Source organism: Cheilinus undulatus, linkage group 14, assembly GCF_018320785.1.
Source record: "Cheilinus undulatus linkage group 14, ASM1832078v1, whole genome shotgun sequence".
Classification (NCBI taxonomy): domain Eukaryota; kingdom Metazoa; phylum Chordata; class Actinopteri; order Labriformes; family Labridae; genus Cheilinus; species Cheilinus undulatus.
Genome location: NC_054878.1, coordinates 18,430,993 through 18,455,593, shown reverse-complemented (window position 1 = coordinate 18,455,593; position 24,601 = coordinate 18,430,993). Strand labels below are relative to the sequence as shown.

General features: G+C 39.6%; 1 protein-coding gene across 2 annotated transcripts in view; it reads right to left on the bottom strand.

Annotated features, from left to right (window-relative positions):
* Window positions 1-2,906: 2,906 nt before the first annotated feature.
* Window positions 2,907-24,601, bottom strand: part of LOC121521733 (1-phosphatidylinositol 4,5-bisphosphate phosphodiesterase beta-1) — a 226,430-nt gene continuing 204,735 nt past the window's right edge. Inside the window, exon 33 of one of the 2 annotated variants that reach the window (XM_041805887.1) lies at window positions 2,907-4,967. In XM_041805887.1, the coding sequence (XP_041661821.1) occupies window positions 4,743-4,967 (225 nt within the window). In that variant the 3' untranslated portion in view covers window positions 2,907-4,742. The remainder of the gene's footprint in view (window positions 4,968-24,601) is intronic. The other variant, XM_041805888.1, reaches the window with a different exon arrangement.

The following is a 24,601-nucleotide window of genomic DNA, read 5'->3' as shown; positions in this document are numbered from 1 at the left end:
AGCTCAAGCTGTGAGGTTATAGTGTGCTTTTACACCAAATAATAACATGCACATGCTGCTGACACTCACACAATGAGTAACAGCTTTGTGTTGAAGATTAAAAATGTGCTATCACTGGCCATGCATGCAAAAGTGGTTCACAGTAACATCCCCTTTCACAGTCAAATAACATTTAATGCAAAAGGCAACAGAAAATTAAATAAATAGTTGATTGGATTTTTTAGGCCCAGGATTACAACACAAGCATGCTTGAAAATATAATAATGCACCTGCAATTCGAAATTATGTTAGTGCGTAGTAACAACATTCAAGCTAATGTGCATGACTCACTTATGTGTTTCTCAATCTTGAAGGTGGTGGCCAGTGATCCAATCATGGGAGTGATCAAATCCATGCTCCTCTTAGAGCTATTTCAAACAAATAGTCACTAAGGTGATAACTGTAAGTAGGTCAACCAGGCTTCCCCTACTTCCCCCTAACCCTGAGAGAGACATACAGTATACCATACACACTCTTTCACCTACATACATATGGCACATACATGCCCTTGTCCCCACACATGCCTGCTTGTGTGTAAAGCTCCTGTGAGGACTTAGAGCTGGTAATGAAACAGGCTGGAAGTGACAAAAATGCCCTGATATGAGCTACAGAAGCAGACAAACCCATCAGGGAGAAGACTGATTATTATTTTTACCACCTGCCATGGGGTAGGTGACAGACAAGGTGTTAGAATGAAACCAATGTGGAAGTGGTGGGGGGTAGAGTTCCACAAGTGAGCACTTGAGGCTGGCTGCATAAGCACCTGAAGTCACATGCACACTCATGCAATAAGGCTGTTTTTTTTTTTTTAAGATGTAATAAGATGTATTTTTCCCCTTTATTTAGAGAGGGCAGGGAGTTTCATACAGGAAAGGAGCCATAGGCAGGATCTGAACTTGCCCTGCCTGCTTGGGAGCCTAGCTTCCCCACATAGGGTTGGACCTAACTGTTACACCATCTTTGTCATTCAAATGCAGATTTTTATAACAGAAAATAAACATGTTTAAATCTATGTTGAAATGACTTTGGCCAGAATGGTTCATGTCTTCATGGGCGCACACAGTATTGTCACAGTTGTTTCAGATTAGAGCTTTGCAAGATGGATTTGCCCGAGGACAGAAATGGAATCTGGCCAATATATACTCTGCAAGGTTAGCCACAGATTGGCTTACAAAAGGCTTCAGAAATCAAATGGGTGACATCACTCAGACATTCAGTTATTTACACAGTCCATGGTATTTGTTCCCAACCTGGGGTCCAGGACCCCCTGGAGGGGTATCACAGATCTCAGGGGGGCATAAGGCTTTGTATGTTCTTAAGGATGTCAAAATTAGATTTTCACGTATAAACTGATATGTTTTGATTATTTATTTGCAAGGTCTCAGGGAGCTCACCTTTTCTTAGATACAGGTAGGGGGGCTCCAAGGAAAAAAGGGCAGCAAACACTGGTCTATGGTGCATAACAGTGCACAGCTAAAACTACCTATGGCTTGGCCTGTACATTTTATCTTCAAAATCACCACTTTTCAGAGAATGAAAAAAAACCACTGTATTTCTTGATTAATTCAACAGTGAATGACTATAGTCAGCATTTTTTTACCCTTTTTGACCCTTGCTTTGAAAGAAGTTATAACCCACTGACAGATGTGTAGGGTGATCAATTCCACTGATTTTTGAATAAAACTTCAAAATCATGAATAATGGAGATATGAGGTTTTGGCCTGTGCGCCAGAGCTCTTTAAATTATGACATGTGGGTGATGTTAAGGGATATTTAATAAAAGGAAGGATGGGGTGCTTTTGTCAGGAAACATGTTCTATACATGCTTAGGACAAGATCAACAGCACATGATATAAGTCCACAGGGGGCGCCAAAGTTGATACGTGCAAAAATTCACAGGAGCTTTAAGTGCAGTCGTATACTTTACAATTTTCAAAAGTATAACACGTCACTTTCAAGCAGATTATATTTTGTATTGATTTTCTTTAAAAAATGTGTAAAGTCAAACTCCCTCTGGGTTTGTTGTTCTCAGCCCCTTGTCCACACCTGCATGAAAGTGCTTCTTTCAGCTTATGTTTCACTAAGGGCACTGACATGTTTCAGGTGTTTTTAGTTTTCACCTAGAACCTCCCTCTCCAACATTTAGCCCTGTCAGAACAAAGGGGAAGAGAAATGGCCTTTCATACTCAGGGACAGTGTTTGTAGAGATACAATGGTGCCATGTCATTGCAAGATTACTTTTCAAGGAGTACCAGTGGACTCTAGAATCAAAATAAAAGACTTTCTTTGGTCCAAAATACTTCAAAGAAACAATAGACAAATTAACTTTGAGCTTCATATCTGGATGGAGATTAGTCTGATAAATCACTACCCTTGGTCTGAGGGAGGGGTGAGGGAGGAGGGTAACACTGAAAGAGTTTCTTTGGGTCTAAGAGACTGGATCGAAACTTGCATATGATACGTTTCACAGTCTTTTCAGTCAACTGTCATTCCTAACTTTCACCATTATTGTGTTGCTTTTATGCTACAGAGACCAATAAAAACACTGATATCTACACTTTAAGTGAAATAAAAGCCATGACAACACAATGACAAGTAATAGACATAACCCACAATTAAAGACTGAATAACAAAAGTAAGAACATTTCACATTCTGACACACTGATCGTTAATTTGACACAAAAGGTTATGGGAATAAAAGAAAATAAAGACAAGCAAGTGATGCATACATGACAAATAATTGAAAAAAACTCATAATACATAAACATTCAAGATGTCAAAATGAAAGTGAAAGGACAATTTAAGTTTGGACAAATGAAAAGACACACAACTCCACTTCAGCAAAGTACAATAATAGCCACATTTATTTAATTACAGGCAAAGTCCTTTTACACTATATCTTTTTAAATCAACTCCATGTTTTATACTTTATGTCATACATACATTTACATTTGCAGAGTGCATACATGTAATTTGTCAAGGAGGGGTTTTTAAATAAAGGGGTTCAAGACTTAAAAGAAGGATGTCTCGCATTTCTCATGAGACACAAACATGTCAAATACTGCTCATCACAAGCATTACTCAGTAGTGGTACTGTACTTTAAAAAGTGCACACGGTCTAGTCAATATCAGACGGCTTCATATAGTAGAATATAATGGCAATATAAACAATGATGCAGTTCACACATTCAACATCAAACAAGGCAAACCTATTCAAAAGGCACAGGACTGTCACATCAATATCATCGTTTTAAAAAGTAGTTTGTACTTACATGTTAGGTAATCCTACACTTTCAACTTTTTACAGCTGAAATATGATTTCATATCAAATGACCCGTGAGTGAAATGGCACTGGACAGTTAGGAAGTCAAAAACACTTCCTAGCGGTACATGAATGGGCACAGTTTCTTAGTTAAAGAGGAAATAGTCCTGTTGTTTCTGCCACAATGTTAACGCTGGTGTTTGTCAGATATAAACAAAGCGTTTGGGGACTGTTTAACAGAACTGAACTAGTTTTCTGATTCCAACAGCTTCATATTTTGGGTGAGAATAAAGCCAGTTGGCCGACATATTTCCTCTAGTCCAAGACAGCTGCTCTGTGTACTGTGGAGCTGCTCAAACTCTTCCCTGTAAGAACACAATGAACCAGTGCAGAGGAAAGGCTGCATCTCTAAAACTGCAGCAGGAGCCTCTTTTTCTGTTTGTATCCTGCTTTTATCTGTTTAATTACAAGGGAACAAAGATAAAAATAAAACCTGTCAGCTCAGGCAGCTTCCATTAGACTGAAAAATCGCCATCTGATGCCACAGTGATGTCTCGGGTCCTAATTGTTTAGCAGGTTTTGTTTAAACGTTTCAGAGAAAAAAATAGATTTACATTTAATAAACTTCTCTGCTACAGAGCTACTTAACATTTACAGTTGTTCAAATACATGCACGTACTGTACAATATGCTTTCCTTTCACCTCTTCTGCAGACAGAAATGCCCCCAAAAATGGAAACTAGTAAAAAGATGAATAATCGAGCACTGTGAGTTTCATACAAATTAAGTAATGGTTAAAAAATTATGAGTTTTAAAATTAAATAGCAGCAACACATAGCTTAGTTCTGTGAGAACAAAAAGGAGAACCAGCAAGCCACCAGTGCCTCTGGGTTAAAGTAAAAGAGTTACATAGTTACGTCGAGCGCCGTCAGTGCAAATATGTATTTTAAGGGTGAGTCTAAATCTTATAAAGATGGAAGCCTCAAATGCTGAATATGCAGTGGTTTCATTACAGTAGAACTGACTCCACCTTCATATCAGTGAATTCAAACCTTGGCACCATCCCTCACTTGACACCACAACAGACAACATCATGATTCAAAATAAAAATAAAATAAAAAGTGAATCCTTCTGTACAATAGTTCAAGTAAGTTATTTCCTACAAACAGTGCTTCATGACACATCCTGTGGCCGTACCAAAAGAGACGACAACATAAAGGTGACATATAAATACACAAAAGTCACTTTTTACATCAGACGGTTTTCCAGACAGGACGGCACTCCACGCAGAGAGGACCTCTACTCACCAGTCCAGGCTCAGATTTCATCTCCCATCGGTTAAAAGCAGGACCAAAGTCGATGCAGTTTAATCCAAGTTTGTGTCTGCAAACAAATCCACCAATCAGAGTCCCAGTGTGAAGAAAAATGCAGAGGTAAAATCTCTAAAGAGGTGTGTCGTAAACTCGTTCCGAGGAGCCCTCCTCCATGTCATCCTCTGACTGAGATGCCTTGTGGTTGAGCTTCTCCGATGTTGAGGAGGAAACAAGGTTTCCGTGGTTGCCGTCGTCAGTGAGTTTGGCCTTGCTACTATCCTGAACAAACTCTTGGATCTCCACAGGTAGTCGTCTAAATTTGTCCTGGTACTCCTGGTCCAGATCGCCCTGAAGCTGTGGAAGGAGGAAAATACACATCAGACAAGAAGGTGACGGGACAAAAAAGAAGCACTAGTCTTTGAATTTTTCACACAGCTAGTTTATTTGATGATGTAAAACAAAGTTGTCAATACTTGAAAGAGAAGAATGTGTCAGTATGGCAGCACATATAAACAACTTTGTAGGCTCATCAACTCTTAAACCTCCCCAAAGCAAGACTCTTGATGATTTCCCTGTTGTTTTTGATTAAGTTTGAATCTCCAGCACTTATAATTAGTAAAGATTACCATGCTATACAAAGTTATGCTATACCCTATCTTAGCATACCGTCCCATGCTATACCATGTCAAGCTATAATATGCAATATTATGCTTTGTTAAGCTATATTCTACACTGCTATAATATGCTACAATTTAGCAGACTAAATCATGCTATACCATGTTAAGCTTTGTTATAGTATGTTATATAATGCAATGCTATGCTATAATATGCTATGCTCTACTATCCTATAATATGCTATAAAATACCATACCATGACGTGCTAAATCATGCTATGCTTTGTTACACAATGCTATATTATGCAATGCAATGCTATGTTATGCTTTGCTTTGTTAAGCTATGCTTAATCTAATATACTGTAATATACCATACCAAACCATGCTATGCTATACTATGGTATATTATGCAATGCTATCATTTACTCTGCTATACTGTGCTGTTATGCTTTGCTATCATATACTATGACATGCCATACCATATTATACTATACTACTCAATCCCATACTATTCTATGCTACACTATGATATACCATACCATATCCTAGCTTAACATACTGTACCATGCTTTACTAGCCTACGCTATGCAATGACATACTATACTATGCAATGTGATGCAGTGTTATAATATGCTATGCTATACCTTGTAATGTTATGCTACGCTTTACTCTACTATACCATATTATACTATACCTTACTATACTATACCATGCCATGCTATGCTATACTATACTGTAATTCTTTGCTATTCTACACTATCATATGAAATATCATGCCATTCTATAGCTTAACACACCTTACCATGCTATGCTGTGCTTTACTATGCAATGTTTTGTTTTCTTATACTTAAGTGCTTCGTTTTTTTTGTTATTAACAGTTAGATTCTTGATTTAAATTGTTTTGTTGTTGATATTTGCTGTTCTGTTTGTAAAGATGTCACAAATGGCATTTTCACTTTATTTGACCAAATAGTGAAAAACATGTTTTGATGCAGTGTTTGTTACAGTGTTTCTCTTTTGTTGGATTGTTGCTCCACAGACTAATGGCTATTAAACAAGAAACAGTGAGGAAAGTGTATAAAAAACATTTCAAAGTACTGTGGTAAAATGATAATTAAAGCCTACACCCTAAACCTGCAGCTAAAGTAAAACAACAACTATGAGACGCAAAACTGTCAACATGAGGTCATTTAATGGCACTTAATTGACAGTGGGAGTAATGCCTGCTCAAGGGACATGAACGCATAAATCCCAAGAAAGTCATCATACATTTCAAACGTATGTAATCTATCAGAGAGAACAGAAAGCAGACACCTAACAGCCAGTAAAATCCCAAACTCCTCGTCATCCTCCCAGTAATCCTACCTTTCAAAACAATCATTAAGAAAGACAAATATTACAGAGGACCTTACACCTATTGGGAGGTAGGCGTAGTATTTCAGTTACAACTTAAGTCTATGTGAAACTATTTTAGTTGATGCAACACCTACATTATTAGTAGAGTTTAAAATGTTGTAAGAACTTTCCTTCCAACTAGACTACACCTGAATTTAGATGTGTGGGTGAAAACCACAGCTGAAAATCCAATACATGTTTAACAAATTTATATCAGCTCAGAAACTGCCAAAGGGCATAAAACAGACACTGGTTGAGTTTTCAGAGGTGATTTCACTTCAAACCATGTTTTTTAACAGATTATTATCCCATGCTCCTGGAAATACCCTATATTGCCAAAAGTATTCTCTCACCTGCCTTGACTTGCACATGAACTTGAGTGACATCCCATGTTTAATCCATAGGGTTTAATATGATGTCGGTCCACCTTTTGCAGCTATAACAGCTTCAACTCTTCTGGGAAGGCTTTTCACAAGGTTTAGGAGTGTGTTTATGGGAATTTTTAACCATTTTTCCTGAAGCTTATTTGTGGGGTCATACACTGATGCTGGACGAGAAGGCCTGGCTCTAATTCATCCCAAAGGTGTTCTATCGGGTTGAGGTCAGGACTCTGTGCAGGCCAGTCAAGTTCATCCACACCAAACTCTCTCATGGACCTTGCTTTGTGCACTGGTGCACAGTCATGTTGGAACAGGATGGGGCCATCCCCAACTGTTACCACAAAGTTGGGAGCATGGCAGCTCCTGAAAAGCAACCCCGCACCATAATCCCCCCTCCACCAAACTTCACACTTGGCACAATGCAGTCAGACAAGTACCGTTCTCCTGGCAACCACCAAACCCAGACTCATCCATTAGATTGCCAGATGCAGAAGCATGATTTGCCATCCCAGAAAATGCGTCTCCACTGCTCTAGAGTCCAGTGGCGGCGTGCTTTACACCACTGCATCCGACGCTTTGCATTGCACTTGGTGATGTATGGCTTGGATGCAGCTGCTCGGCCATGGAAACCCATTCCATGAAGCTCTCTATGCACTGTTCTTGAGCTAATCTGAAGGCCACATGAAATTTGGAGCTCTGTAGCGATTGACTCTGCAGAAAGTTGGTGACCTCTGTGCACTATGCACCTCAGCATCCGCTGACCCCGCTCCATCATTTTAAGTGGCCTACCACTTCGTGGCTGAGTTGCCGTCGTTCCCAATCACTTCCACTTTGTTATAATACCACTGACAGTTAACTGTGGAATATTAAGGAGTGAGGAAATTTCACGACTGGACTTGTTGCACGGATGGCATTCTATCACAGTACCACGCTGGAATTCACTGAGCTCCTGAGAGCGACCCATTCTTTCACAAATGTTTGTAGAAACAGTAGCCTAGGTGCTTGATTTTATACACCTGTGGTCATGGAAGTGATTGGAACACCTGGTTTCATTTATTTGGATGGGTGAGTGAATACTTTTGGCAATATAGTGTATGTTAGGACATCCAGAGCACGACCGGGGTTGTGTCAATCCTTTTTCCCACCAGACTGTACCCATAGGCATAGATTTTAGCATCTACTATTATTTCTTGCCCATGCTGTGATACTGTATATCTTACTCTGCTAATCTGTAACTTACAATAGTGACTAAAAATGAGGAAGGAGGCAGATGGATACACATTTGAAGGCTCTGAACCCTGAAATTTTGCTGTGAATAGGAACCTTAATCCTCAGAGGTAGATGAGGATCCCATCTCCCTCACGTAGGAATAAAAGTAGAAGCTGTTTTTCTCCCAGGCATAGACGCCCCCAATGATTACAGATGACAAGATTGTATTCATTTCATTGTGAGCCAATAATTGCTGTAATGCTGATTTCTCTGTTTAACTACCCAGCTGGCTCCCACGGGAGAGCAGTAATTAAAAGAAAAGCCGCTAAGATGAATGGTGTCAGAGTCTCGTCGCTCAATACAGCTATGTCAGCTATATGAGGAATCGAAAATATCTGTGAGATCTGAGTGGATGATCTGGAGTTCATATTTTACTACAAACTACTTTCTTAAAAGAGAACAGGAAAAAAGCTCATTGACCAACTATGGGGAAAGGCCAAGACTGGATATAATTCAAGTCATAAATCAACAAAAAGTAGGGATACAGATGTCCTGCTGAATGAGAAAGCTAAAAACCACAAGGCTCTATTCTCTGGGATGAATTCCTCTGCATCTCTTCTCCAATTGTTATGGCAGCCAATAACTCAGTGCTGGCGGAGACGATTCCCAAATCATTCAAAAACTATTCACAAGCTCATTCAAGAATGAGAGAGAGGAGAGAAGAGGAGACAGAATGAAGGTCAAGGACTGCCATCCGGCTCTCTCCATTCCCCAATTTTCAGCCCTCTCTCCACTTCAGCTGACATTGCACACCCATTTAATTTGAGAGGGCTTCAATGCAAAAAAATGCCGAAAACTGATTGTTACTGAGCCCTCATAACACTTTAATGCATCATTATAGAGTAATTTACAGCGATATTATATCAAGTAGATTATGTATATCTGTGGTTGGGCTGTGGAGCCTTTCCAGCTCTGAGTTCTGACTAATTACAGGCTGCAGTGAGTTTTTCAGCATTTGCATGGATCCATTTTCTGGTTTATTTAACATCTGATCAAGTAGTCTCCTTTAAATATCAACAATGATTAAGGATGCATGATATTATTGGCAGTCTATCAGTATCAGCCGATAATAGCTTAAAAAGTTAATTATCGGTATCGACCGATAATAAAATTTATGCTGATCTGTACGGCTGATAATGTGACGTCATAATTAAGCACACGCAATGACGCCGGACGTGCGCCAACATCAAACTCAACATGTCAGCTGTGTGGAAGAAGTTTGAGATGTGGGAACAAGAAGCTGTTTGCATTGCTTGTAAAGTACACGTGATGCGAGGAGCGTGACAACTCGCCTTTAACACCACGAATTTTGCATCTAAAAAACCGTCAACCTGATGACTGTAAGGACTCTCTTAAGATAAAGAATGAAAAAACTTTGTGCCAAGGAAAACTCATCAACAGCCTCTACTTAAGTCATTAGACAAAGCTAAAAAATACAGCAGCGACCACCCAAAGGTAAGAGGCTGAACAGGAAAATCATTGAATTTATAGCTTTTGATAATCAGCCTTTCAGTGTGGTAGAATATACGGGCTTCTATACAAGTTCTAGCTAATGATGCATTTAAAGCCCCGCTACGTTATACGTTATAGCAGGCACTTATAGCCTTACCTGAACTACAAAACTTCGCTTCCAGTCACGTAGAGAAGCTCCTCATTAAAGCTAAACATATTAACTTCACCACAGATATATGACATCAAGTGTTCGTCCTATTAGCATGTTGAGCCTCACTGCCTCAGTAGATAGATGAGGATTCACTCTTAAAAAGCCTGCCCTACACTCACAGGAGTGCTCACTCAGCAGCTGCAGTTGCAGCCGCTTTTGATAACATGTTTTAGATATGGAAAATAGAGAAAAAGAACGTGCATGTCGTGCTGCGTGACTGCGTGAAACATGGCAAAAGCAATGACGGACTTCTGTGTGCCAAGTCTCCCCTGCAGCTGGCTGTGCAAGAAGGTGCCCTGTCTCCAGAATTGGAGATGTGGGTTTCACTGGGTTGTTACAGAGCTGTTCACAGTGAAATGCCCATTAAACTTGGTTGCTTAGTTAGTTTGTGCTGTTTAAAGCAGAATCAGGAGAACTACTTCAGTTGAATTTTTATTTCTTTTGTTCATCTTGAGTCTCAAAAATTTGAAAATCATATTTAAGCTTTGAACTATAGCTAGATTTTTTGCATTTAAGAATCTGTCTTTTTGTTGTTGTTATTTAAAGCACTTTGTCAGGAGTATCTCAGGGAGCCATCCTGCAAACTGGCTGAGTAATAAGGAGAATCAATCTAAATGTATAAGCGATTTCTTTTTTGCATTGTGGAGCTCAGTGTCAGCAGGTTATTTTGCTGCTGTTTATTGCCCTCAAAGATGCAGATGACTTTGGCTGTACTGTTAAAAATACATGTAGCATGTAATGCACATGTAACCCAAAGACATCACGGTAAGTTTTTCATTAGGTATGGCTGTTTTTGAAAAAAAGAAAGAAAAAAAAAAAACATCCTTCATTTCTGATAAAAATCAAATGTTTTTTCTGTTTCTAAAAAATAGACTACCAGTATCAAAAAAAAATATATTGCTGTACAGGATGGAATTGGTGTTTTTTTTACAGTGGAATAAATGTAATTAAATATCGGTATCAGCCAAAATGAGTTTTAAAATATCGGCATATTGGAAATCAGCGAAAATCCAATATCATGCATCCCTAACAATTATCCATCTCAAGATTCTAATTAACAAAGCTATGGTTTGAATACTTAAAATACTCTTTGGAGCAGTTTGTTGGTTATCAATCTCCATACTATGTAACACACATGCACCAGACAGCGCTGAGACAGGACATTGATCTTATGACTAGTACATTGAGGACTACAGCCTTTGTATATGGGCGCCTGCTTTACCAACTTTGCTGTGCCCAACGACCGCGATCATATCCCTGACTTTACCCTGATTTTTTTACTGGCAACCCAAAATTTCCATGTGAGGTCAGAGTAAGCTCTGACATTGCAGCAGGAAATGCTTGGGAAATTTCACTGGGAGCGAGTGTGAAGATGGAAGGAGCAGTGCGGCTGTCATGATAGCACTGGATGCTGTTGCTTCGTCTGCCATTTCCATGCCAACCTTTATACATCATATCCTGTCTCCTGAGATGTTTACTCCCGTCTGACAGGTAAGGCTTCACACTGTGAGGGAAATGTCTGAATGGACAAGTAAGGAAGATTTTAGGAGCTGAATGTCTTGAGATTCTATAGATTTTTTTCTGTAATTGAAGTGTGGCAAAGGCTCTGTTACAAAGCTGTTTAAAACCTCAGTTTCACAGACCACTGCCAAGTTGTCCTGTCTTTGGTTCATCTGGTTTATGCATCCTAGCTTCATGGAAACTCACATCCAATAACAGTGATTGTAGGTCCCACAAGTTTCTTTTCATTACATCATCTGTATTTACAACAGTTATTTGTCTCAATGTTAAGATTTTAGTAAATCATTGAACTATTTTGTGAGAGAGTGTGCAGTAAAAAATGGAAATGCCAGACTGGAGTAAAGCACTGAATCAATCAGCTAGATAACAATAAGAGCCTCTGAACATGATGCTGTGTGTCAGTCAGGGATGAAGGAGCTCTTGACTTTTGTCTTTCTAATGTTTTGAGTGGTACATCAGAGCCTGATGAAGCCCCCACTGAGCACAGCGTCTAAAGGTGACCTTCTCTGAACATGTCTCTCTCTCTCTCTCTCTCTGTTCCCCATCATTCTCTCTGTTGGTCTCACATTGCAAACATCCAGCCCAACACAACCAGATGGCTAAAGATGCACCACAACCAGTCTCCCCCTCTCCCCACTCTGCACTGCGCATGACCTACTTAGGGGTGGGACTCTCTCCGCAGCATGTGTACATGTGCAGCCCGCCTTCACCCCGCCTGCTTGGGTGCAAACACCCTCTGATTAAAGCTGTCATTTTTCTCTCATCTAATGACATCCTGGCACATGTGAAGGAGGTGGGTGCAGGGGGGAAAAGGAAACTGAGGGAATATGTGTGTAAACCTGCCTTCATGTGTGTGTTCTCTGCATGTAATTACAAAGTTGGTAGCAGGTATGAGTGGCTGCAGGGTGCTGAAAGATGACCACAATGCCTTGTTGTCACAAAGTGGACTGTTTGAGTTATACATAATTGCAAAGAATAGAAAAGGTGGTTGGATTTAAGAGTGGTTAAAGATAAACAGCATCTTCAAACTGACATCTTCTCAGTCTATCTATGGGGGGATTAGAAAAGAGGAAAGGGAGTGAGGATTCCATTAGAGCTTGCTTCTTTGGCTTTTTTGGACACAGTGAAGTTAAATTTTGGCTCACTTTTAGTCATGCTAAATGATCCATCCATGCATTTTCTATACCGCTTATCGTTGGGGGTCATGGGGGGCTGGAGCCAATCCCAGCTGTCATTGGGTGAGAGGCGGGGTACACCCTGGACTGTTCGCAAGTCAATCACAGGGCTGACATACAGAGACAGACAAGCAGACACACTCACACTCACACCTACGGTCAATTTAAAGTTTAAATCAAATTTAGTTTAGTTCAAATTTGAAAATGAGAGCATGCTCTCAATGGCATCTTGAGATCAAATAAAGCTTGAATGAATTAATGAAAAAGTGATCAGTTAACCTAATGAGCATGTTTTTTTGGTGGTGGGAGGAAGCCAGAGTACCTTGAGAGAACCCACGCATGCACGGGGAGAACATGCAAACTCCGCACAGAAAGGTCCTGACAGGGAAGTGAACCAGGGACCTTCCTACTGTAAGGCAACAGTGCTAACCTCTGTGCTGCCGTGTAGCCCCCATGCTAAAAACATGACAAGCATGAAAAACATACTTCCAGTTGTAAATGGTTTTACATGCCAGTGCCAACCCATCAAGTCACTATATTGCTACTATACTAAATAGGACTCTAGGCCTCTGCACACAGGGCATGCAACTGAGCTGCTAGGCCAACTTGCCCTGATACATTTGCATACTGATATTATCCGAAAGCATACATCTCCTAGACAGCAAAAGAAATGCAAAATAAAGCTGACATTAAAATAGAGAAATATACCAAAGTCATCGACAGAGGGAAAATAGATTGTCCCCCACACTCTGCAGATCTCTGGTTGCCAATAAATCCTGAAACAGTGAAAAAACTAATTGGAAAATAAGTGGTAGGTTGAGAAAAACCAGTCTGCTAATTAACTGTAGATGGCGTTGTCTTCTTAAGCCCAGTTAAGACCAAAGATTTGTGCCATGATGAGGCTGTTGTAGAACGTTGGTGGCAATGGTTGCAATTGTCTGAACTGAGCCATTGCAGTGCCCATTAAGCTGTCTGATGATGTTCCCGGCAATTAATTTCAGCAAATCACAAACAGCTGTTTTTTTTTTTTGTTTTTTTTGATAAATAGAAAATGGGAAATGAAAATCTTGGCTGCATCCAGGCTGCAGTGGGTAACTTTGTCCATTGAAAATTAATCATTCTTGGCAGATATCTTAGTTACAAAAACACTAAGCTTGCAGAGCATTTTTGTGCTTACAGGTGCATTTAAAAAAAATTAATTATCCGTTAACAGTTCATTATAGATTCATCTCTTACAAAGTGAAACATTTCAAGACCTGTTTGTTCTAATATTAATGGTTACGGCTTATAGCTCATGAAAATTAAAACCCACTATTTAAAAATATAAGATTATTTAGGAAAAGTCCAATTTGCAAAGGTTTCCTGAGCCTTCATTCTCTCACTCTGGCAACAGCAAGCATGGAGACGACTTGAAGATTTGACTACTCCAAAAGATAATCACTTTTACCCTTCACAAGGAGGGTAAGCCACAGAAGGTGACTGCTGAAAGGGCAGGCTGTTCTCAGTGTGTTTTATCAAGCATATTCAAGGAAAGTTGACTGGAAAAGAAATGTGTAGTAAGAAATAGGGCACAAGCAACAGGGCTCAGCTTTGAGAGGATTGTCAAACAAGCAGATTCAAGAACTTAGGGGAGCTTCACAAGGAGTGGAACGAGGCTGGAGTCAGTGGATCAGGAGCCACAACACAGACAGGTCCAGGAAAATGGATGAGTGTTGTGTTCTTAGTGTGGAGCCCCTCCTGAACCATAGACAATGTCATATGACGCTCTTTTTATGGAATGCTGTGTTGATGTTACTCCAGATGTAACAGATGTAGCCTTTCAAAAAGTTCACGTTCTCCACAGAATATTTTCCCAAAAGTCTTAGGTAATGTCAAGATGTTTTGTGTCAAATGTGAGATGAGCCTCTGTGTTCTTTTTTGGTCAAGACTCTCCCATGGATGCCATTTTTGCCCAGTCTCTTCTCTATTGTTGAATCATGAACACTGACCTTAACTGAGTCAAGTGAGGCCTGTAGGTCTTTAGATGTCATTCTGGGTTCTTTTGTGACCTCCGCGATGAGTCACTGACGCACTCTTGGAGCAATTTTGGTCAGCCAGCCACTCCTGGAGTCCCAAAAGCCTTAGAAATGGCTTTGTAACTCTGTAACTCTGTAACCGGGTTTCTCATCTGTTTTTGAATTTCTTTAGATGGTGCAATGATGTGTTGCTTTTTGAGATCTTTTAGCCTACTTCACTTTGTCGGACAGGTTCTATTTATGTGATTTCTGGAATCAACAGGTCTAGCAGTAATCAGGCCTGGCTGTGGCTAGTGAAATAGAACTCAACTTTAAAAAAAATCTGGTTAATCACAGTTGATTTATTAGTTAACAAGGGGGGCAATGACTTTTTGGTTTGGATGGCTTTTTTCCTTAATAATTGAAACCAACATTTAAAAACTGCATATTATATTTACAGGGGTTTTATCTATCTAATATATAAATATATTTCAAAGACTTATTTTGGGGCATTTTTGTGCCTTTATTAGATAGAGGAGGACAGTGGATAGTCGGAAACAGGTCAAGAGTGGGGGAGAGACATGCGGTAAAGGGCCTCAGGCCGTATTCAAACCTGGACCGCCCGCATACATGGGGAGTGCCTTTAACCACTAGGCCACCTGCTCCCCATCTGTCTAATATTAAAATCAGAAATTAGAAAGGGGGCAACTATTTTGCCACAGCATTGTATATTATAAATCCTCTTACCCTAATTTCTGAGGACATAAAGGAAGTCCTAACAAAAGCGCCTTGCAAGAGCTACAAGCAGCATAGATACTTCAAAAGACTGGAAAAGCACAAGCTGGAAGAGTGTTTTTTTATGGGATGTTATAATGCAGTTTGTTTTCTTTTAAGCTAATGCAATCAATCCTGTTCTCATCCATCCCATAATACATAGATGTGAAGTTTTACTGTTACAAGAAAAACTAGGGGTGCAAGCAGCACTTAAGGACCCTCGCAGCCCGGCACATGTGCTGAATATTTTTAGGAAAAATGTAAAACATTTAGAGGTGGAAATGTTCAATTGCCAGAAAGGGGCTGTGACAGAGTAATGATATTGATGTATGACTGTAGTCAGGATTAATGTGTAATGCATTAAAATTATAAGGCATTATTGGTGTATTTTCACTGCACAAAAGTAACAAAAAAAAAAGTCTAAGTTTGGGCTCTGGTCAACGCCTCACCCTATGGTGAAAACTTACAGTTCACACAACTTTACATCTACAGATTGTCTAGTATGAGCAAAACAATTCTGGAGTCAATCAGATGAAATCCCTCAGACTAGTTCATTAAAATACGAAACTTGGCAATCACCCAAAAACACGAAAAATGTCCTTTAGCTGTTTGTAGTGCACTTCCTATACATTTTAGAGGGTGGCCACTAGAGACTTTGTCTTTTGTACAATCATGATACATATGTGTACAAATTTTCATGCACATAGCTCCTACCCAGTCCCCTAGCCTACATTTGGGGCTCCTGTGGGGCCCCTGCTTGATGGACCTGCACAATTCCACCATAAAACAGAAGTTTCCACTGGGGGAAAACTTTCTGTGAAGTTAGGTGAGTTTTTGAGCATGTTACAGCCCCAAAATTTGCAACTATTCTGAAAGAAAAATTATGCCTAAATATGCAATAGGGTCGTTGCCGACCCTAGGCAGGTGATTGGGCCCTTATAGTACAAACAAGAAGGTGATTTTTCAGAGGGATCAAAGTGACCTTGGCCTTTAAAAAATTTAATCAGTTCCCCCTGAGCCTAAGGTGACATTTCTGCCAAATATGACCAAATTTTCTCAAGATTTCCTTACGATGCCTTATTCACAACAACACAAAGGACAGTCAGAAGAAATGATGTGGACATAGATGGATGGAGAGCCTCCGGCTGCATTCATGTTTCTATGGAGGCATAAAAATTGGGACATATAATGACATCAACTTTGATGCTTCTTAAGGTTCTCAACTGGTTGGAGACAAGAACTGTTTTAAAACCATATAGACCAAAGACAAAAAAGTGTATTTGTGTGTTTATTCTGGGTGAGCCTGACTGCTTTGGTGTGCACATTGTGCGATGCATACATACAGTACACATGTGTGGGTGAAGCTGAATTTCTGTTTGCACACCAACCAGTTGCAGTTAGCTTTAAAATCCGTCTCCCTCCTCTGAAGACCTGTCATCTGTCAATAAACCACACACACATGCACACACATTTCTGCCTTTCTTAAAATACAGCTCTCAGTGACCTTCTTCACCAGCTGTCCTCGTTTTGAGAAGCTATCAGGGGAAGCAGAGAAGGCCTCCAAAGAGCCAAATTAATTCTTTGCTTTGAGCCGTGACATAACGCCTGCTGCAGCAACACAAAAAAAACCTTCAGCACTGCAACACGCAGCAGCGCGCTCTGCATCTATAGCTGTGCCGCCACACTAAGTCACCATCTGGGTAATATATGCTCTTTGAATGTATGTTTAAGCTATAGCTGCTGCTTCTATTCAAACGACTTTAATTAATCCAAACATCTTCTCTGCATTGATGTGTGTGATGCGCATTAGTGTGTGTGTCCTGACCTTGACATATTCTGCATATCCAAACACAACCTAATTAGACAAAACCTAAGATCGCACGTCCAAGAGACAAGACAAGGTCGCCACCCCGTCAGCATCAAAAGCTTTATGCAGAAAAAGAAGCTCCACCAGGCACTTTCGGTAAGTTCTGCATGTGTGTGGAGCAGCAAGGAGAGAGAGCATCATACCCTGATTTACATTTTTTTCATGCATTGGTCATAACTATGAAAATGAACTGCAGCAGCTGAATGCAAAAGAAACAGCGACTGAGAGAAAGACAGAGAAGCTGTTAGAATACGCCACGTTACTTTTCATCTACTTTCTGTGTGCATGTGCGTCAGAACTCTTCCTGACTCCTCTCTTATAATTCATGTGTTGCACTGCAGGAGTTTTTTTCTTCAATTCCTCTCTTCAGGTCCAAGAATGAATAAAAAGAAAACACTCCTGCATACCTCTGCCATGCATGTGCAGTAATGAGCGTTTCCCCTAAAAGGATTGGTTCAAAAGCAAAGGTTAACCCTGAAATTTGCTGAGTGGTTTCTTTAAATGTTTATTCAAATGTAGATGCTGTGATTAAGGGGATGCATTTTAAAATAATTAGTATAAATTTGATACAAAAATAAATTTCAAAATTGTTTTTGAAACAGTCTACTTGCATCTGACAAAACCTGCAATCATTTACTATTTGGCCACTATTGGAGACGAAACAAGCTGTAAAAACATTAAATTACTTTAATAACCATTCATAGTTTATTAGGAGAGCTTTTGCCAATTTTTAAAACCAGCAGAGCAATTTGAGCATTTATGTAGAGATGAATACCTGACAACACAATAAGTTTAAAGTTCAATGTTCATTCTCCTTTCGGCTCTGTTTTCACTTCCATCTATTCATGGGGGAAGTATCTGCTTCCAAAGCAGCCAATTGCTGCCCTGCTTTCATCTCCAGGTTGCATACTTTGTTTGTCTGCAGTTAGGCGCACTAGTGCACAGCGGATTTATCAGATCTTCTTTTCTTAAAACAGCTGCCGGCAGCTACTGGAAACAAGGTCAGTGGAGGCTGCAGAGCAAACTAAAACAGTGCAGGTGTGGACAAAAAATAAACAAGATTATAAGCTAAAAGGTACTTAAAACACCCGAGGGGAGGAAGAGATGTATGGTGACTATTCAGAGCTTTCAGTCATGAGACCAGCATGGAAACATGAAAGGCAAAAGAGCATGGTACAGTGGCAGACACCACTGACCACTATGTGGAGTTACAGCACTAGGCATCTTCATTCCCCAACTCTTCAAAATGACTCGTTAACATCACCTGACAACCAGGGAGTTTAATTAATAAACTGAGTTTCTAATTTAAACAACAAGTTTTGGTCATTGTGGACCAGATCACTAAACAGAAAAATCCCAGCCTTCACACTGAAGATGTGAACATACAGGTGTATCTCAGTCGTGGAGAATCCTTCTTTCACAGCTGCCAGGATGAAAGTCTGCAAAAGTAGGGACATCTTAATTCACATATTTAATGATCTATTCTAAAGATGTATTTTGGGGCTTATTTTGTGCCTTTATTTATAGAGTGGATAGATTTGGAAACATGGATGAAAGAGTTGGGGGAGACATATGGGAAAGGAACCACTGACTGGACTTGAACCAGGACCACCCTATGTACATGGGGCATAACTTCACCGTTAGGCCAGTAGTTCTCAGCTGGTGGCTGGGGACCCAAGTGTGGGTCATGGAGCTGTGCCAGTGGGTCAAAAATGTGTGCTGGTGGAAAAACAAACATGCCAAAAGAGTCTAGGAAATGCTTTGGATTTTTTCCCCCTGCAGTTTAAGTTTTTGCAGCAGAAAGAAAAACAAAAGGAAAGTTCTTGATAGATTTTTTTTCTCTGAATTATTCCATAATTTTGCTGTGAATTTACCTGAAATCTTTAAAGAATTTAAACACTTAAAGGACAATAAAAGTCATTTCACCTCAATTTTTGGGAGCTTTCTGTGGGCATTTTTCAGAATCTTTTGGTAGTATTCTCAGGGACTTTTTCTATTAATCTAAAAAAAAAATCAAAAGGAACCAGAACCTTTTGGAATTTATCACAGTAATTAGGACTTTTCACAGAAACTTTCAACAGTCTTTTCCAGGAGGTTTCAGGAATTTCCACCTGAAAGTTTATATGGAATATGTCCCAGAAACTTTCAGGAATCCTCTATGACACTCTTCCAAAAACTTTGGGGTATTTTCTTCAGTCTTTGGTTAGTCACATTCTGTAATGTCTGCAGTCCAAACAACAATAAGTTTTTGATTATAAATGTGGTTGAAAAAAAAACATTAGAAATGTGGGTCAGGATTGCTTAATAAGGAGGCAGGGCCGTCTATAAGGGGGATAAAAGGGAGAGCTTTCCAGGGCCCAGTCAAACAAGGGGCCCATGGAGGGCAGCAAAATAACAACACACTGTAAAGTTAAGCTGTGATAACAATATTTGATTTTTAACCTGAATAATAACCACTCTTGTCAAAGCTGAAAAAAAACCTAGTCAAAATATTCAAAAGGTGGCAAAAAAACTGAAAAAAAAAAAAAAAACTGGCTAAAATGATTGTAAAGCAACTTACCTGGGTGAAAAGAGGCAAAAATGGGATATGAATGTAAAAAAAAAAAACAAGTGTCAAAAATGGGCGTAAAGCAGCAAAAAAGTGGCATTACTGGGCAGAAAAATGGGTTATGTGTGGCAAAAAGGGTAAAAAACAGCAAAAATCGGTTGTAAGTGGCAAAATAGGTGAAAAACACAAACAACTGGCTAAAAGTGGCTATACAATGGCCAAAATTGGTGTAAAGGGCAAAAATGGGTTAAAATGTAAAAAAAAAAAAAAAAAGTAAAAAATGAGTTAGAAATGGCAAAAATGATCGCAAAGAAAGTGTTGAAAATGGGTTAATGGTAGTACGAATAAATAATTCCAACATCAGAAACCTAGTTTGATATACTTTTTAACTGTTAGCTAGAAGGCTAGCACCAATCCTACACATCCAATACGCACGCACTGATATCATCAATAAATTACAACTGGGGAGGGCCCTCTCTGTTATTTCAGAGGCCCCTCTTCTAGTGGGTCCTGAGGCAAGACCAGTTGAGACCCCCAACTTGATTTTTTATGTGTTTAAGTCAAAATAAGGAGGACAAAATAATCTTTGTCATCAAACCATAGGTGAGTATTGTAATTTATTTCTTGTTATGGAAAAAACATCAGAATCGATGTTAGCCATGGTGAAAGACTGTCATCATATACTAAAATGTGGAATATCTTTCTTGGATGTATCAGTGGTTAGGGTCAATTATAGTTAAATATGAATGATATCATATCAAATATCAGATGAGAGGCTGAGGTGCTGTGACCTGTACTTCTGTGCTGCTGTTCTGTTTCTGTCTGTCTTTGTTTGTTGTCTTTGGTTACTTATAAACTGCTGAAAATTGATTTTCCTTTGTATTTCCTGCAGCAAGGTGTAAAAGAGAGAGCTTAAAATTGAAATAACAAATCATATGCATCATTAAGTGAAAGTTCAATGCCTTAAATAGTCTAGTGCCAATAAAGACAGAATCATTATTTTAGTCTTCTACTGTGAAGAGAATAAACATATGGGATATTATTTTCTCCTGATTTTTCTCAAGTTCCAGTATCTGTTATTGTATCACCCTGCTGCTGCGAAGTAGTCCAGCAAATTTCTTGGAAAGTAAAGTTTAGTGGCACAAAATCAAGCATGTTGTGGGAATACTATTTAAGGCTGTAGATTAGTTTTTTAAGCCAATAACACTTAATTCTGAAAAATAACACAGTCATAATTTCACTTCTGGTACAATGTTACATACACAGAGAGATGTTATTTTTCCATTTCCCTTCCAAATGTCTGTCTGTTACAGAGATAATACTGTACATCCTCAGTAGTGGAGGAAGAGCTAAACTCTCTCTGCAGTCTGCCGAATTTGAGCAAAAAAAAAAAAAAAATGTGTTTCCATTGCAGCATATTGATTTTTCTTGTGTTATTAGTAATTTGGTATTGCACGACCAGCATACTCTCATACACCTGATCCCTCATTTAAAGATGTATCAGGCACTGCTGCACATTAGATTACAAGGTCACCTCCATAGCAATATGGGCATATGAGGAAACATACTGCAAAAGTCTGAATTTATCACAGGAATTGGGAAGAAGTAGTTTATGAAAACAAGTAATGCTTTAATGTTACATATTAGATGAAGTCCTGGCTATCAATCATGTTTTAACACAAACATGATGCAGTTAGGAAACTCTCTCAGCTACTCTCAGACTGATTGGTACCACTTCAGTGGTGAATATGAAACACTTTTGGATTTATTTTGGAATTGAAGGAACATCTTTGCCATAACAGGCTCTGTGTAAAGCAACATCAAATTTCTTAGAAATGAAAACTGTGAGTTACAGATTATATCCACTCAAATGTTGGAATTCTAATGTTGATTACATTTTTATGAAAAGGTTTTATTGAATCTGTTTTAACTTTCTCTTTTATCACATAGTACAGCTCCCTTGACATTAAGAATTGAAACAGACTGCAGGGTATTATTAAAGTTTGTGGTAAAATCACAGGTTCAGTGCTGAATGATTGAACATACCTGTAGAAGTGAGGAATCTATAGAAAGCCCAGAAATCGTGGGTAATCACGAGCATCCTTCAAGATCTGAGTTTAACCTCAAACTTATAACTGAGCATAAGTCTGTCAAATTTTTAATCATAGGTGTTTATTATTGAATAAACTGTGAGGTTGGAAATAGATTTTTAAAGTCAATTTAAAAAACAAATTCTGTTTCCATTAAAGCCACTGGTACTTAAAAAAACATACTGAATAAGCAATCAATATGCCAAAGGCATGGGCGTGGCACAGGGGGATGATGGAGGAGAAGAAAGCAGGAACAGAATGTCATATGAAGATGATAAGGGAGAAGAAAGCAGGGACAAAGAGCAAAATAATGATGATGGAGGAAAAAAAAGCAAGTTTAGAGAGCAAGATGTGGATGATGGAGAAGAAAACAGGGACAGAAAGAAAGATGTGGATGATGGAGAAGAAAACAGGGACAGAAAGAAAGATGTGGATGATGGAGAAGAAAACAGGGACAGCGAGCAAGATGAGGACAGAGGAAAAGAAAGGATGGACAGAGAACAAGATGACCATGATGGAGAAAAAGAAAGCAGGGACAGAGGGCAAAATAATGATGATAGAGGAAAAGAAAGCAGGTATAGAAAGCAAGATGAGGATGACGGAGGACAGGAAAGCAAGGACAGTGAATGAGGTGAGGTTGATGGAGTGGCTCAAAATCCCTGATTATGCCCCTGAGAACATTTCCAAAAGCTGGGAAATTTTCAGGAGTGTCTCTCTCATGTACTCAAATGTTGTGTACACAAATCCCACAAGTGCTACAGTCCAAAATACTCTACTGTGACACTTTAACCTGAAACATCCTGTTGCATCATACCTACTGACTATGCACTAGGCTGTCACTGCCCAAACGTGACTCATGCTAATACCAGAAGCCTCACAACCAAACAGTAAAGAGGAAACTCTCTAGCAGGAGTTTGATGCTGAATGTTTCCTTAGACAGAGCGCAACCCTGGAGAGCTTCATTAGCACATGTGGGCATACATAATGAAGCCTCGTGTACTGATCTAAAATAGCAGCTAGCATAATAGAGTAGAAGAGTAACCAAGCGTGCAACATGTACGCGCACTCACACACCCACAATGGATTTTATTTCACTGTCTCTGGTCTGCACTCAGTGTTCCCTGTGGATATCGTGTCTGTGTGCATTTGTGTGTATGGGCACAAGTGCATTATTGATGCAAACCCGGCAGGCAGGGATGATGCAGATCAAAGAGTGATGAGGGAACATAGCGGCCACCCATACAATATAGAGTGAGAGACAGAGGGGAAGAGAGGGTGGCCACATGCTCGCCCTCTTCTTCTTCTTCTTCTACTTCAGAACTCCACATAACCTGTTTGCTCTCCCTCTCGTCACCCCACCTCTTCCCTCCCTTTTTTCTCCCACTGCTTTCTTCCACCTCCAGTAACCATCCTGGGATTGCGTCATGACGACTCGGTTCCAAATTAACAGATTGCAGAGAGTCATGAAGGGTAGAGGAGAATATGAGAGGTGTGGGGGTTTCCATGACGACGGTGCAAGACTCCTGCTTGCAGAACGAATGGGTGTGTGCATCCTCACAAGTGTGGCTTTGTGAGTTGGTCAAGGCTTGCACAGCAGGGAGACACCGTCACATTTTCATTCCTTTTCAATGGAATAAGAAAGAATCATCATGTTTCAGAAGATATGACGTGCAGTCAAACACCACACACAAACCAAGGCAGACTACTGTATAGTGTATTACCTCTGGGCTATTTCTAACACAGCAAAAAAAAAAAAAAAAAAATTAAATTAAATTAAATTAAAAAAATAAAAATTGTGAGAACAGAGTATGGCCTGGATGGTCTGGTGAACCTGTACATGTATGGCCTGGTGTTGGTCTTGTACACACATGCACTATAAGGACAAAAGTATTCAGCCACTTACCCATGACACCAACAGGGACTGTAATGACATTGTATTCAAAGACATGTACTGTAATATGGAGTTGGCCCCCTTTTGCAGTTATAAAACGCCACCACTCTTCTTGGAAGGCTTTCCACAAGGTTTCAGAGTATTTCTGTGGAAATTTGTGCCCATTCATTCAGCAAGGTATTTATGATGTCAGGCACTGATGTTGAACAAGAAGACATGGCTCACATGATCTGTTCTAATTCATCCCAGAGGTGCTTGATGGGGTTGAGGTCCAGGCTGCTAGCATTAGCCTATTCAGTGAGATATTGCCATAAAAATTTGCAGGCATTTAATACTAAGATTTCAAGCTATCAAAACTTTTCCTGTACAAACTGTGCACCACAAAGATTACCGTGGGGAATTTGTGGTCAAGAATATTTATTTACTACTGGCATCCATTATGCAACACGTCCTTTTTGCCATCCAGGCGGGAGCAGGACCAGGTGGGACAGATTGTGTGATGTCACATCCAAACTTACAAGGGCACTTGCCTGGAAGTTGTATGATCACTAATTGCCAGCTACACCAGAATTATGAAGAAGATGGCTGTTGTTTCAAGATTTTATCATCATCAGACAATAGCATCTGGTTTCAAGTGTCAAATCAATACATCTCAAGTAGGGGTGCAACAATTTTTGTATTCGTCCCAAACTATCATGTACTCACACACCACAAATATGTCTGAACCATCAAAAAGATAAAAGATAAGAATCCAAATGTGACAGTAAATACCAGAAATTGCTGGTAAGTGTTTGCGAACGGCTATTA